General features: G+C 53.8%; 1 protein-coding gene across 7 annotated transcripts in view; it reads left to right on the top strand.

The window, feature by feature from the left end:
• Window positions 1–3,257: 3,257 nt before the first annotated feature.
• Window positions 3,258–14,506, top strand: part of ACSF3 (acyl-CoA synthetase family member 3) — a 43,705-nt gene continuing 32,456 nt past the window's right edge. For all 7 annotated transcript variants that reach the window (XR_006055905.2, XM_027977749.2, XM_042230781.1 and 4 more), the window contains exons 1-4: window positions 3,258–3,310; window positions 9,687–10,383; window positions 11,481–11,636; window positions 14,188–14,342. Coding sequence is in view for 6 of the 7 variants with exons in the window: in XM_027977749.2 (XP_027833550.2) it covers window positions 9,715–10,383; window positions 11,481–11,636; window positions 14,188–14,342 (980 nt within the window). In the remaining variant the exon portion in view is untranslated. The remainder of the gene's footprint in view (window positions 3,311–9,686; window positions 10,384–11,480; window positions 11,637–14,187; window positions 14,343–14,506) is intronic.

Consider the following 14,506-nt stretch of genomic DNA (forward strand, 5'->3'; position numbering starts at 1 on the left):
CCCAAGACAGGGGGCAGAGCTCTGTCACTTGGTCAGAGGGAGTGTGGACACTGGAAGCCTCAGTTTCCTCATTTGTAAACTAGGGACGACGCAGTCCTGGTGTCACGTGGCCCTCAGACCCCCCGCCTGGTAGTGTACCCCTCCCAGGGCCCTGGGACCTCTGTGTCTGCAAGCCCCCATGGCCTTGCCTGACTTGATTTTGGTCCAGGTCACTGTCTGTCTTGGCTCGGACGGCCTGTTTCTCACACTTCTGGAGGCTGGACATGTGAGACCCCGTGCCTGATGAGAACTCATTTCATGGCCTCTTCTCACTGTGTCCTCACTGGCTGGACAGCAGAGGAGCAGGCTCTCTCGTGACTAATCCCATCCTGGGGCTCCACCCTCATACCTCAAATAACCCCGTCTCCCAAAGACCCTGCTTCTTAGCACTGTCACACAAGGGATAGGGTTTCAACATGTGCATTGGGTGGAGGAGATTCACTCTATAACATTATCAATGGCGTATGACTTGTCTAACTATTCCCTTTTCTTCTCCCGGTGATCATGTTAAGTGACAGGAGGGCAAGGGCTCTGTTTACATCCTCAGTAGCCAGACCATACCTGGGGACACAGGGTCACCGGCACAACCACCCACTGGCCTGTCGTGAGCTGTGGGAGGCCGTGGGGTCCTGTGTTGCTTAGCTGAGGTGGTGGCGTGATGATAAGAATTTGCGATGGCTGCTGATCAGGCTCCTTTTCCCCTTGCGTGCCTGGTGGAAAGGAAACCCTGGCAATCCTAGAAGTGTTTTGAGAACTGGAGGTGAGAGTGCAGCCATGGAGATTCAATGATGGGCAGGGGCTGCCTGGAGATGGAGAGGGGCCACGTTCTCGTGGGCATTCTTAAAGCGTTTCCCTGTCCCCTCCCCATTTAAAAGTTACTTTTTAGTCTAGTTGAACTTTTATCTTTATCACAGGCATACGCAGCAATCCATCCACACAGTTTAAGAAACCACCCTTCCCTTCTCAGTCACCAGAGGCACGACTTTTGGCTGATTCCTTGATATTTACCACCACGAGTCCAAAGAGCCTCCAAGGTTACCCTGTTACAGTTTGCTTCTGCGATGGAAACCTGGCTTCAATCTGTCCCTCCATCCCACCCCCTTCCTGTGTCCCCATCACTCCAAGGCAGGCTGGGGGGGAACTGCCTAAACGCAGATAGATCAGTGTCAGTGTTTGCATTATTTGTTGTCATTCAGTTGCTCAGTCATGTCTGACTCTTTGCAACCCTGTGGACTGCAGCATGCCAGGCTTCCCTGTCCTTCACCATTTTCCGGAGACTGCTCAAACTCATCCACTGAGTTAATGATGCCATCCAACCATCTCATCCTCCATCGCACCTTCTCCTCCTGCCTTCAATCTTTCCCAGCATCACGGTCTTTTCCAATGAGTCAGCACTTCTCATCAGGTGGCCAAAGTGTTGGAGCTTCAGCTTCAGCATCAGTCCTTCCAGTGAATATTCAGGATTGACTTCCTTTAGGATTGACTGGTTTGATCTCCTTGCTGTCCAAGGGACTCTCAAGAATCTTCTCCAGAACCACAGTTTGAAAGCATCAATTCTTCAGTGCTCAGCCTTTATTGCAGTTCTGCAAATGCTGTCTGAACCAAGCCTCCTAGAGCCACAGGATACTCTGCCTTTACTGCTGTTTTCCCAGTATTTAATTATCACCTATTTCCTCTTGACCAGTTTTCTACGTATTTATCCTTCTTCTACCCCCAAACTCTCCCTCGATGCTTCAGATCTTCTCTCAGTAGAGCAAATGCACCCATTATTGCCCCAGCTTCACCTTCCTGAGGATGACTGGTCCTGTCTGTCTGGTGGGAGACCCAGAGTCCAGGATGCTAGGATCTGACTCAAGTGGTCACTGGACCACTCCAGTTGCTGTGCTGGGAACAGACTGAGGGGGTTGGGTGTGCAAGCAGGGAAGCCAGGAGGAGGCTATTTTAGTAAGTGGGGTATAGGACCAGGCTCCCCCCTCCTCTGTGGTTGCAGTGCTGGTGGTTGGAAGTGGCTGGACTCTGAAAGATGCTGAAGGAGAAACCAGCAGAACTGCATGTGAGGTGGGAAGGAAGGAGAGGAGAGGAGTGTGCCTGACCCCACGAATGATCGATGCAACAGGATCACTGATTAACATCCTCAGGCAGGGGCAAGTTCTAGTCCATCCACACTGTTATAACAGATGGCGCAGGCTGGGGGGTGGGGTGGGGAATGGGGATAGTTATTCCAGTTATGGATGGTAGAAGTCCAAGGTCAAGGTGCCAGCAGACTCTGTGTCTGGTGAGAGCCCCTTCCAGGTTCATGGAACAGGTCCTCTCACTGTGCCCTCACCTGGAGAAGAGGTGAGGGAGCCCTGTGGGGGTCTCTTTTCTAGGAATCCATTCATGGAACCCCTGCCCTAATGACCTAATCACGTCCCTGAAGGGCCCCCTTCCTGACACCATCACATTGAGGGGTCCGAGCTTCAACACACGAATTTGTTCAGGCACAGACATTCAGGTCATAGCAAGGAAGATGCCAAGTTCAGGTGGGGCCACGTCCACGTGGCTGTCAGGTCAAGTGGGCGGTTAGGATCGTCCCCACCCCCAGGCTCGGAAACAGCCCCGTTGTTCGCCCAAAGGCTGTGGGTCTACTGCCACTCACTCCCACCAGGAGGTTCTGCTGATTTTCTTGAATTTCGTCGGTGACTCCTCCCTTGTCTTGTCTGCGGTCCCTTCCTGAAACTATTACACTTTTCTTACTGGACCGCTCGGAGGCCCGGGGATCTTGTCATTTTTCCTCTCCATCGCAGTCGTTCTGCTGCTCCTGGGAGATTCCCAGCCTCTCTTCCCTCAGGCTCCTGTCTTCAGCCCCCCGGGGATTCACGACCCCGAGGGTGCAGCGGCCAGCCCTGGATCGGCCCGACCCGCGCCGCGGGGCCCGGGGAGGAGGGCGGGAATCACGCTGGCTCTAACCGTGTGTCTGCAGCCCCACAGAGTGCGTGTTTATTGATTTGTTACTTAGGAGAAGTCTCACGTTTCGGTCAAGTGGACTTCGTGCCCAGCTCCGCCCCACAGGGAGTTAGCACACCTGCGGCGCCTGATTCCCAGCCCGCTTTGAGTCCGGGAGTGGGCGCCGACCCCCTGAGGGGAACGTTCGCGCCCGGAACCCTCGCCGCCGTGCCCCGTCGCACCGGGGGAATGCGCTTGGGTGCGGGACGCGCGGTGCGCGAGTACCGCGGTTCCTGTTCCGGTTTTGACCCGGCTAGGAGGAGGTGCGCGATCCCGGCCTACGGAGGTAGAGCCCGCCCCCTCACCCCTCACCCTTCACCCCTCTCACCCCGCCCACCGCGTCCCGTCCCGTCCCACCGCTCCCCCTCCCACGCAAGGGCCGCGTCACGTGGGGACCCTGCCTGGCCTTCTCGGCTCTGAGGCGACGTCCAGGCCCTAGGGTGTGGGAGGGAGTCGACTTCAAGTTCAGCCAGGGTTGGAGGGGAATTTGCTCTGTTGTGACGGAAGTAGATCCATTTCCTTCCTCGTTGGCCGCTGGAATCCTCCTCGAAGCATCCCCATACAGTCATTTACACTAAAGAGGAGGTGGTAGTGAGGGGTACTCTGAAGGATGATTAGGAGTTTACCGAAAAGGGGAAGGATGACAACGCAGAGGTGGGAAGAGGAATCACGTGTTGGGAAGTCTAGGTTTCCAGCCCGGGGAGGGACGATGTTTGTCTGGAGGCCTAGGCAGGGACATTTAGGGGTAGGGGCCACCGGTGCTGAGCCCAGGAGCACACAGGTCCACAATGGGCTTCCGAGGGCCCCTGGCGGTTCCGATGTGAAACGTGACAGACCAGCAAGTCTAGCGACCTTTCCTCAGCCCCTGCTGGGGCTGGGCAGCATGCGGAAGATCCACTCTTCAAAGCAGACAAATTAAATCACGGGCTAGGGGTCATAAGCTTCTTCACTCCAGCTGGCATCTTTAAAATGGTATTTTATGTCCAAATATGGATATAGGTTTAAGCATTTGTTTTCTTCCTTTTTTTTTTAATACGGTGTGAATGTCTGTTACTTAAAAATGTAACTTTGAAAACAGCTCCCAAACCGCAGGTGGCGTGCTGAAACAAGTGTTCCACCCCAAAGGGAGAGTGTGGTCCCCTCTCCTGCCCCACACCTCCACCCAGGCCTCAAGACAGCAGGAAGGAGGATGGGGGGGAAGGTGGTGCTGACCCATCAGGTGCCATTTTACTCATTTCGAAACCAGCCGCCTTCATTTGAATGCAAGTATCATTCTTATCGAGTAATTTTTGTCACACGGCTCGGTGGTGAGCAAGGTGCTGAGCATGGCTGGTCCACTAGCCTCCCCCCTCTGTGGGTTCTCACAGGAACTGAAGGCTCAGACAGGTGAGGAAAACTCAGAAGAACCAGTGAATGTTTCAGTCTGGGTCTGTTTTGACTAAAATCTGTGCTGTCAACCAGCACCCTGGTTAGGACACGACAGATGTTATCATCTTCCAGGTGTCGGGCTTGTGTCCTGAGAGGGCCGTGCACCTCAGTGCTCTCACCCGAGCACTCTCTGATGGTTAGAGCACCGGGTGGCCTCTGCCGCGTCTCTGCTGGGCTCCAGCCGCCTGGCAGAATCTGAACACAGGGTGGCCTTCCCAGGAGCAGGTGTCTGGCTCACCACAGTTCAGGTTTCCGTGCTGTTGGCTGGGATCCTTTTCTGTTGCACACCGTGATGGTGGTCTCGTGATGTCGTTGACTGAGACGGAGTATTCCTGGCCATGTTGCACGGCAGCATCACTCCAGCCTGTACCACAGTGGGTAAGGGCAGCCCATGACCAAGCGCACCTGTGGTTAGGGCTCTTCCTGAGGCAGCTGCTCTGTCTGGACCTGGACCTGCTCAGGACACAGTCCTCTGGCCTGACCTGGTGCTTTTTGCTGCTCCCCATGACCTTGGACATGTCTGTGACCATGGATGGAAGAGCCTGGCTTGCTATATAGTCCATGGGGTCGCAAGAGTCGGGCACGGCTTAGCAACTAAACCACCACTATGACCTTGGAGGTTTTAGCTCTATTGAACGACTGGAAGATGAGTGGCTTCAGGAGCACATGAAGCTGTTCTGAAGGGGTGATCCCTGTCCCCACACATTTGGCCGGAGAATAAGTTAGTGCAGCCTCTCTGGAGGCCACTTGGGCCGTATTTACAGTAAAAGTCACTGTTGTTGTGAGGCTCAAGGGTGAGTAGGAGGGGTCCTTCTCAGCCTCTGCTTCACAAACACCCCTGGGTGAGCACAGCTAAATGTCCCCCAGCTTTCTTCCCTGCAGGCTGATGTGACAGGCTCCCTGTCTCCCCAGCTCCAGCCACCTGCCCCACTGTGCCACAGAACACCCATCTCCACACGGAGCCAGCTGATCTCGCCACCTCCGAGCCCTGGGACACTGGGGTCAGGTCACTGCTGCTGGATACTGCCTGGCGGTGCTCTGAGCGCCAGTGTAGCAGGCCTTCCAACTGACTTGATAACTGACTTCTTCATTCTCCATGTGAGACTTCCGTGAACTGCTAGCCTTAATTAAGAGAAGGCCGTGTCTCATTTTTATTTGGTTCTGTCATTTTGAGAAATTAAAGAGTTATTGACAATTACAAACACCCTGTAGATACACCATCCAGAACACATAATTTTAATATTTTCCTGTTTCTTTTATGTATCAAAATGTGCTGGGGTTGAAATAGCTCCATTTTAAAATATAAGCATCATTTACTAAATTTTTATTTTCTTGGGCTCCAAAATCACTGCAGCCATGAAATTAAAAGATGCTTGCTCCTTGGAAGAAAAGCTATGACCAACCTAGACAGTGTATTAAAAAGCAGAGACAGTACTTTGCCACCAAAGGTGTGTACAGTCAAAGCTATGGTTTTTCCAGTAGTCACGTATGAATGTGAGAGTTGGACCATAAAGAAGGCTGAGCGCTGAAGAATTGATGCTTTTGAACTGTGGCATTGGAGAAGACTCTTGAGAGTCCCTTGGACAGCAAGGAGATCCAACCAGTCTATCCTCAGGGAAATCAGTCCTGAATATTCACGGGAAGGACTGAAGCTCCAATACTTTGGCCACCTGGTGCGAAGAGCTGAAGCCCCTGATGCTGGGAAAGATTGAAGGCAGGAGGAGAAGGGGATGACAGAGGACAAGATGGCTGTATGGCATCACCAACTTGATGGACATGAGGTTGAGCAAGCTCCAGGAGATGGTGCAGGACAGAGAAGCCTGGAGTGTTGCAGTTCATGGGGTCACAAAGAGTTGGACACAACTGAGAGACTGAACAACAGGTAGACTTTTAAAATCTGATCACAAAAGTCATACATGCTCATTGCATAAAAACTGCAGAGAGTGGAGAATCACGAAGAAGAAAACAAAAGCCACCTGCCACCTGGAGGCTCACCTTCCCGTCCCTGGGTGGGATGTCCCTCCCCTGGGCCTCACTGAGGGGGCCTGTGTGGTCAGGCTGTGGCCCAGCCCCACACACACGTGTGTGCCCTGCTCCCCTCAGATCTTCCGGATCACCCAGGTCAGCCCTAGTTTTTCAGTATCAGAAATAATGCTGCAGTGAAGACCTATGGTGAACCTTCACATACATCGCTGATTATTTCCTTAGGACGCATTTGAAAAACAGCCGTAGGAACAGAGGGCTTGCATTTCCTATTTTTGTGCTTCATCTTGAAGGGACTATTGAATGTCCACTGGGATGGCTGAGCCGAGGCCCCAGGCCTCACTAGGCTGGGGGCGCCGGCCAGTTAATGTGCGGTATCTCTTGGGGCAGCTCACAGCGTGGTCTTGACCTTCCTCGCCCAAGGCCTTTCTCACCACTCACGGTGTCGCAGAGTGGTCAGGGCCTGCGGGCAGCCGGGCCTGGGTCTGGGAGCTGCTTTTTCTGCACCTCTCTGGCCCTGGGCAGGTGGCTTCACCTCTCTGTCTTCCTTGGAGGCAGTGCTCTGGCTGCTGGCTCACTGCATCCGTTTCCGCCTGCCCCATGTGCAGTCAGAGGTCAGCTAGCCCTCCTGCCCTGGCTGGGGTGGGGGGGTGGGCAGGGAAAGTGGGGTTCAGCCCTCTTTTTTCCAGGTCAAGTCCTAGAAGCCCAGCTTGTCGCTGGGGTGGTGCAGCCCGATTCCCCAGAAGAAGCAGGCAGATGGCTCGCCCCTCGGCCCCTTGTGGTGGTAGAGGAAGGCTGCTCCAGTGGTCTCGCTGGCAGCAGTGTGACACTGCCTGTGCCGCCCTGTGGGGCCTGGTAGGTAGATGGGTGGGAGCAGCAGCCACTCCTGGCCGTCCGTCTGCTCCTCTGCACCCCAGAAAATGCTGCCGCTTCAGTAGGCATCCCTGAATATCTCTCTTGCATTGTCACCAGCAAAAGTCAGGCCTCGGGCCATAACCCAGAAACAGGCGGTACGTTTTCTGTTTACGGTTTCCCTTTGTTTTCGTTTCTCTGCCCTTAAAGCAAATAGAGAAGGATTTGCTAGAAGTGAGAAGGGGAAGCACTGAACCCCTGCTTTGCTTTTCAGTGGCTCACTTTCTCTCTGAATCTGTCACATCCCACATGTTCGTCACATTTCTTGTTTTCTCTGGTCCAGCCGAGCTGTTTTCTTAGAACTTGTCATGTTTCTTTATGGTAACAAAAACCCAGAGGTGTGAACAGCTATGAGCCCACCTCTGAACCCTGCATAGAGGGTAAGCCATAAGACACTCCGGCTTTTGGTCGCTGCCTCTGAAAGGGGCGTGGGCCACGTGCCCTGGAGGGGCCATGGTGACGGAGGCCTGGAGCCTTCCGGAGCAGCTGCCGACTGGGCAGGCGTCTCCCCCGTTCCAGGCTTCTGCCTGCTGGGCCTGGAGGCTGGCAGACCTTGTGTCAGGAGCCCCTGCTGCGGGGAGCAGGTGGCCGGCAGGCTGCACAGGGAGGGGCTCAGGACAGGCCTTTACTGCTGGGGGCTGTGTTTGTTTTGTTAGGTAATTATAAAGTGCTGTGTGTAATCTTGTTTTAAATGAAAAACAGAGGGCAAAACTGTTTGGTACGTATACCAAACACAACACATTCTCTTTCTCCTGGAGCACGTTAGTGACAGAGAAAGTGAGGCTTGTCAGGAACGGGATGCCTGAATCCAGGGCAGGGTGTGGGGGCTGGGGTGGGGGGCAAGCCACCGAGCCGTGGGTGAGGGGCCACCTGCTCATTTTAGCCTCTGACATTCAGAAGAGCCCTCTGGGGTCCCTGCACCTGTCCTCTGTCCCTCAAACACAGAGAGATGCTTCCCCCGACAGTGCAGCCAGGATCAGGCCATTTCATTGTGCTCTCATGGACGAGGAGGACGTGGGGTCTGGCATGGTGGCTGATGGGGAACGATGGCTGGGGGTGAAAGGCTGTGGCTGGCTCTGGGCTCTGATTTAGGAACAGGCCGACTTGGAATTTTCTCATGGGTGAGATAGGGTTACCAAAGGTTGCCGTATTTCTTGAACAAGGCAGTTGAAGATGAAAACACATCATGATATATAAAGTGTAGTATTGCTGTCAAATAACACTTGTTAAAAATCCTCTAAGAGAACTTCCCTCGTGGTCCTGTGGCTAAGACTCCGCTCCCAGTGTAGGAGGCCTGGGTTCAACCCCTGATCAGGGAATTAGATCCTACATGCTACAACTAACACCCACTACAGCCAATTAAATATTTTTTAAAATCCTTTGGGAACAACTCAGAAAGCTGGTCTCCCCATCATCTCCTGGTCAGGGATGCTGCTCTGGCCAAGAGCATCGAGGTGGAAGAGGTGGGCCTTGAGACAGGGCAGGCAGTGGTCTGTGGACCTTGCAGGCCGCCCTATTGCTGGGAGGGAACCATCTTCAGTGGTACTGGGTGGCAGGCGGGTTCCTGACTGCTCCAGTTGTGGGGAGGTGTGGAGAGGGTGTGCCCAGTTCCCTGACCACCCAGGGTGGGTGGGGTCCTAGGGCAGGGCACAGAGTCGGGCTAGCCCTCCCCCAGGCTTTGTCCTCTGAAGCAGTCTGAAGAATTCCAGGTGCGTGTGGCGGGTCACGGTTCTCCTCCTGGCTGTGTTGGTCGTTGTTTTGTCATCAGGTTGTGGGGGAGAAGGAGGGAGTTCTGTTCTAGCTTAGAGAACAGATGCACAGACTGTTGAGTGTGCTGCCTTTGAGGGTCTGCTCTGCTTTAGACAAGTTCCTGGGTGACCTCAGCGGGGTGAGTGTCCGGAGCAGAAGTGAGCCCTGTGTCTGTATCCGGCTCGCTGGAGCCTCCAGGCCCCTGCTGAGGGCGAGGGAGCATAGTTTGGGGGCTGGGGTACGGGTTAAGGCACCAACCCCACACAGCTAGAAATCCAAGTAACCTCACAGTCAGCCCTCCTGTGCATCCTCAGTCTCCATGTTCATGTCGTGGAAGGACGTAAGTAGCTCTGTTTCTCCTTGACTTACCTAGTTTAGTTCATTGTTTTAGAATCTTGTATGTTTTTAAAATCCTTAACATAATGAGATTAAATTAAAAGCCATTTAATTTCCAAAGGCATGCATTGAGAGGGCGTTAGTGTTTCCTGTCTTGGGACGACCCCCGACTGGAGGTGAGGCCGCCTCTCCTGGCCACCATGGGAGTCAGGCCAGGGCAGGCTGTGACCTCAGTGCCCTCTTTTCCCTCCCAGGTACTGCCAGCTGGCGTCTGCTGCCGCGATGCCATCGCCACACGTGGGGATGGCCCTCCGGCGCCTGGCCTGGGCCATGGCTTCCCGCCGGCTGGCCCCCTGGACATGTAGAGCGAGTGGCCTCCTGCACACGGCCCCGGCAGCATGCTCGGACTGCAGTGCCCCGGTCTTCAGCCGCGCCCCAGCCTTCAGGGACAGGCTCGCCCTCGTCGACCAGCACGGCCACCACACGTACAAGGACCTCTATTCGCGCAGCCTCCACCTGTCCCGGGAGATCTGCCAGCTCCGCGCTCGTGCTGATGGGGACCTCCAGGAGGAGCGGGTCTCTCTCCTGTGCTCCAACGATGTCTCCTTCGTGGTGGCGCAGTGGGCCACGTGGATGAGCGGCGGCGTGGCCGTCCCCCTCTACAAGAAGCACCCCCGGGCCCAGCTGGAGTACTTCATCCAGGACTCGCGCAGCTCCGTGGTCCTTGCCAGCCCGGAGCACGTGGAGCTCCTAAGCCCAGTGGCCCAGAAGCTCGGAGTTCCGCTCCTGCCTCTCCCGCCCACAGTCTACCATGGGGTGGCCGAGGACCCTGAAGAGGGCCTGGTGCCGGAGCGGGACTGGAGAGACCGGGGCGCCATGATCATCTACACCAGTGGGACCACAGGGAGGCCCAAGGGCGTCCTGAGTACCCACGACAACATCAGGGCCGTGGTGAGTGACTGGGCCACCACCTTCAAGAGGGGTGAGCTGGGTCCCTGCAGTCAGTCCCTGCAACAGCCATGCCCAGACAAGTGCCTTCCTGGTGGCCTTCTCTTCACAGGCCCGTGACAGCTCTCACCATCACCCCCACCCTGCTGGAAGCACCCAGAGATGTAGGGCCAGGGCCGTGGGACCACCAGCCCCACTGGCCATGTAGGGGCGCTGTGCCAAGGTGCCAGGGTTATGGGCCCCCCAGGCTCCTCCAGCACAAGATGGGCCACTGTACATGGGGGAAGGTTTTCAAAGAAACCAGCTGCCAGTGAGTACCAGGATGGTGCCCTCAGCACCTTGAAGCGCGGCTTCTTTGGGAAGCAAGAGAGCAGGAGGTGCGTGCCACGGCTCAGGTATTACAAATCTGCATACTTAGTTACCGTCTTTGTAAAGCTCCGCAGCTGCTTTATTCATCTGTAGTTTATACTCTTCTTGCTTCCAAAAAGTATATGCGTGTACAGCAGGAGTGGGAAATAGAAGCTCAGATCCACCAGAGGGAGGCCAGAGATCTGGCTAATTCAGTCCGTAAGTCAGCGTGAACCGAGTTGGGCTGGCTGCAGGCCAAGCGAGATTACAGACTGTCCCTGTCTCCCAGAAGAGGCCATCTCTGGGCCAGTATTTCTGGGGGGGTCGCAGTCACCGCAGCATGCACGAGGATGGGCTCGGCAGTGACTTAGGAGTTTTTGGTGGAACTGGGGAGAAAGAGGTGCTGGAATCAGCAGGGTCAGACTGGCAGCTGGATTCAAGCCTGGGCTTGAATCTACAGGAAGCACTTGTAGATTCTCTGACCGCCTTGGGGGAGAGCTGCCCAGAGTCTGCAGAGGTCTTAGGACTCCAAATCTAAGGTCCTTTTAAACTGGCTGAAACCCCTGACTGCATGCAGCCCTGCTCTCCAACAGAAGGGTTGGTGGCTGGACAGACAGCCCCAGGTCAGACGCCAGGTCATTTCGTTATCAGCTCCCCGGGATGTGCCAAGGGCGGGCCAGTGGATCTCCCTCTCCCCACCTTGGCTAGGGAGGCCAGCCCTCCTGCCCTGAGGCTGTGCTGTCGTCCTGCAGGTGACGGGGCTGGTCCACAAGTGGGCCTGGACAAAGGACGACGTGATCCTCCACGTCCTCCCGCTGCACCACGTCCATGGCGTGGTCAACAAGCTGCTGTGCCCACTCTGGGTAGGGGCCACCTGTGTGATGCTGCCCGAGTTCAGTGCTCAGTTGGTAAGTTGGGGATGAGCTCTCAGTGTTGCCGGCTGCTATGGGCCCAGCACCTCCTGGGGGGGTGCAGGCACCCAACGGGGAGTTTCCTGTTGCTGCTGGAGCCAGGGATCCCGAGTCAGAGCTTCAGGCAGCACAAGTTATTCTGTCAGTTCTGGAAGTCCAAGTCCAGAAGGGTCTCACAGAGCTGGGGTCCAGGTGTCTCGGGCCTGATTCTGTCTAGAGGCCCCAGCAGGATCTGCTCCTGCTTCTCCCAGATCGTGGAGGTACCTGCATCACGCTAGCCTCTGCTTCTGTGTCCTCGTGGCCGCCGTCCCTTCTGTGGTCAGACCTCCCACTGCCTCCCTCCCATAAGAACCATGTGATTGTATCGGGCCCACCCAGCGTCTGGTCTGGTGGAGTACGTCCCCGTGGTGTCGTCTAGTGTGTCTCGCTGTCCCTTCTACTTCTAGAGATGTGATGCCAAACTGTTTCCCAGAGTGGCGGTAGTGTTCACGTTCTCACCAACAGTGCGTGAGGACTCCAGCTCCCCCCATTCTCACCAGCATTCGTTATCTCACTGTGGTTTAAGTTTGCATTTCCCTGATGACCGAGGATAGTGAGCATTTTTTTCATGGTCTTATTGGCATCTGTGTTTCTTTGGTGAACTGTCTATTCAGATGTTTTGCCCATTTTAAAGTCAGGTTGTTTGACTTCTTAAGTTTGTTTATTCTGGATGCTGGTTCCTCATCACATAGGTGGTTTTGCAGGTATTTTCTCCCATTTTGGCTTGTCTTCTCATTTTCTTAATGACATCTTTTGCAGCACACATGCTTTTAATTTTTTTGATGAAATCCATTTTATCCATTTTTTTCATTTCTTAGATCATGTTTTTGCTGCCATACCTAAGAAATCTTCGCCTAACCAAAAGTCATGAAGATTTTCTCCTACGTTTTTTCCTTGAAGTTTTATGGTTTTAGCTGATACGTTTAGGTCTCTGACCCACTTTGGGTTAATTCTTAGGTATGGTGAGAAATGGGTCTAGAATTCCTCTTTTTGGATGTGGATATTCAGTTGTCTCTGCACTGTTGGTCGGAAAGATTGTCCTGCTGGAGTGATCTGGTGCCCCTGTCACAGATCAGTTGGCCGTCATCGTATCGATTGTTTCTGGAATCTCGTCTGCTCCAATGGTCTGTGTATCTGACCTTAAACCAGCGTCACATGCTGTTGAATGTAGCGCTCTGGAGTCAGTTTGGGGGCATTCTTCACTTTCCTCCCTCGATTCCACATTTGTTTTGACTCCTCCGAGTCCTCTACCTTTCTCTGTAAATTGTAGGGTCAGCCTGTTGATTTCTGCAAATCAGAGTGCGCTGGGGTTTGGGGAGAACTGCTGTCTTAGCAACACTGGGTCTTCCCATCCGTGGATGTGGATGCATCTCTACTGACCGAGCACACTGTCTCTCCTGACGTGTCATGCTGTGTCATCTCGTCCTACATGTGGTGACACTCTTCTTTTTCCTCTTCTCTCCTGTATGTATTTCTGTTTGGATCGTTTCCATTGACTTGTGCCTGACTTCTGTCTTTTCTCTGCTGCGTCTAGTCTGTTAGTGTTTGCAGTGAATTCCTAGTTTCACATAATGTACTTTCCAGCTTATAATGGTTCTTTTGTATTTCTACTTCTCTGATGAAATCCTTGATCATCCCCCAATTCATTCCTCTTCTCCAAATTTCTTAACCTATTTAATAATTTCTACTCCTTGCCATAATTTCAACATGTGTATTCTGAGGGTCTGCTCCTGTTGACTTTTCTTCTTTTCATACAGGCTTTATAAAGGGACGAGGTTGTCTGTAAAAGAACGATACAGTTCTCTCCCTACAGAGGCACGCCTTTCCTGTGGAGTAGCTCGGGTGAGGAGCTAGCTACTAGCGTCTGATTAGGAGCCGGGCTAGGGGCTGCCTGTGGGAGCGGCTATCTGTGTGGGGTGTGCTGAACCCCTGCCCCACCCTGACCGGGTGCTGGCACAGTGGCTCCATGGGAATGAGGATGAGCACACGCGAGCACTTTGCCAGTGTGAGCTGAAAAACTGGAAGCATCTCTATATTAAAACAAGAAACATCTGTCAAAGAGAGTAAAATACAAAATTGACGTGACTTCTTCGGATACAACAGTACCACCCTCTGCCCCCATCGTGCATGGTCTGTGCTACACTCCAGCCTGCATGGCCCCTTGCCCAGCTGCGTCCACACTCGTCTGCATGGCTGGAAAAGTCTGAGGTGCCACCTCTCGCCTGATGGTAGATCTGAGGCCAGTCCCTGAGCCAGGACCCATCCCCTGCCAAACGCCGCCCCCCCCCCCCAATCCTCTTCCACCTCAGACCAGACGCCAGGGTCCCCTGCACAGTGACTCCACAAGGGCCAGGAGCTTCTGTCACCCTGTGAAAGTGAGACCCTCTGGCACTTGAGAAAAGGGGGTCCTCTGTTAAGAGCACTATTCCTGGAACTGAAGGCCCACACACCTGTCTGTGCAGGTGTGTCTTCTAGTCTTTTTGCTGTCTGCGTCCTTTTCTCTTCTTAGGTTTGGGAGAAGTTCTTAAGTTCTGAAGCTCCCCGGATTAATGTATTTATGGCAGTGCCTACCATCTACAGCAAGTTGATGGATTATTATGAAAAGCATTTTACCCAGCCTCATGTCCAGGATTTCATGCGTGCAGTTTGTGAAGAAAAAATCAGGTCAGTGAATATAGTCCACCTTCCCATCTGGAAAGTCCTAAAGATCAATAAATGTAACTCACTTTTAGTGAGTCAGTTCTACTAAGTTTTAGGAAGCACTGTGTTCTTTGTACTTTAAAATGTGTCTCTACGTCTCTCTCAACACACCTGTATTCCCAGCACAG

The sequence above is a fragment of the Ovis aries genome, chromosome 14, assembly GCF_016772045.2.
Source record: "Ovis aries strain OAR_USU_Benz2616 breed Rambouillet chromosome 14, ARS-UI_Ramb_v3.0, whole genome shotgun sequence".
Lineage (NCBI taxonomy): Eukaryota > Metazoa > Chordata > Mammalia > Artiodactyla > Bovidae > Ovis > Ovis aries.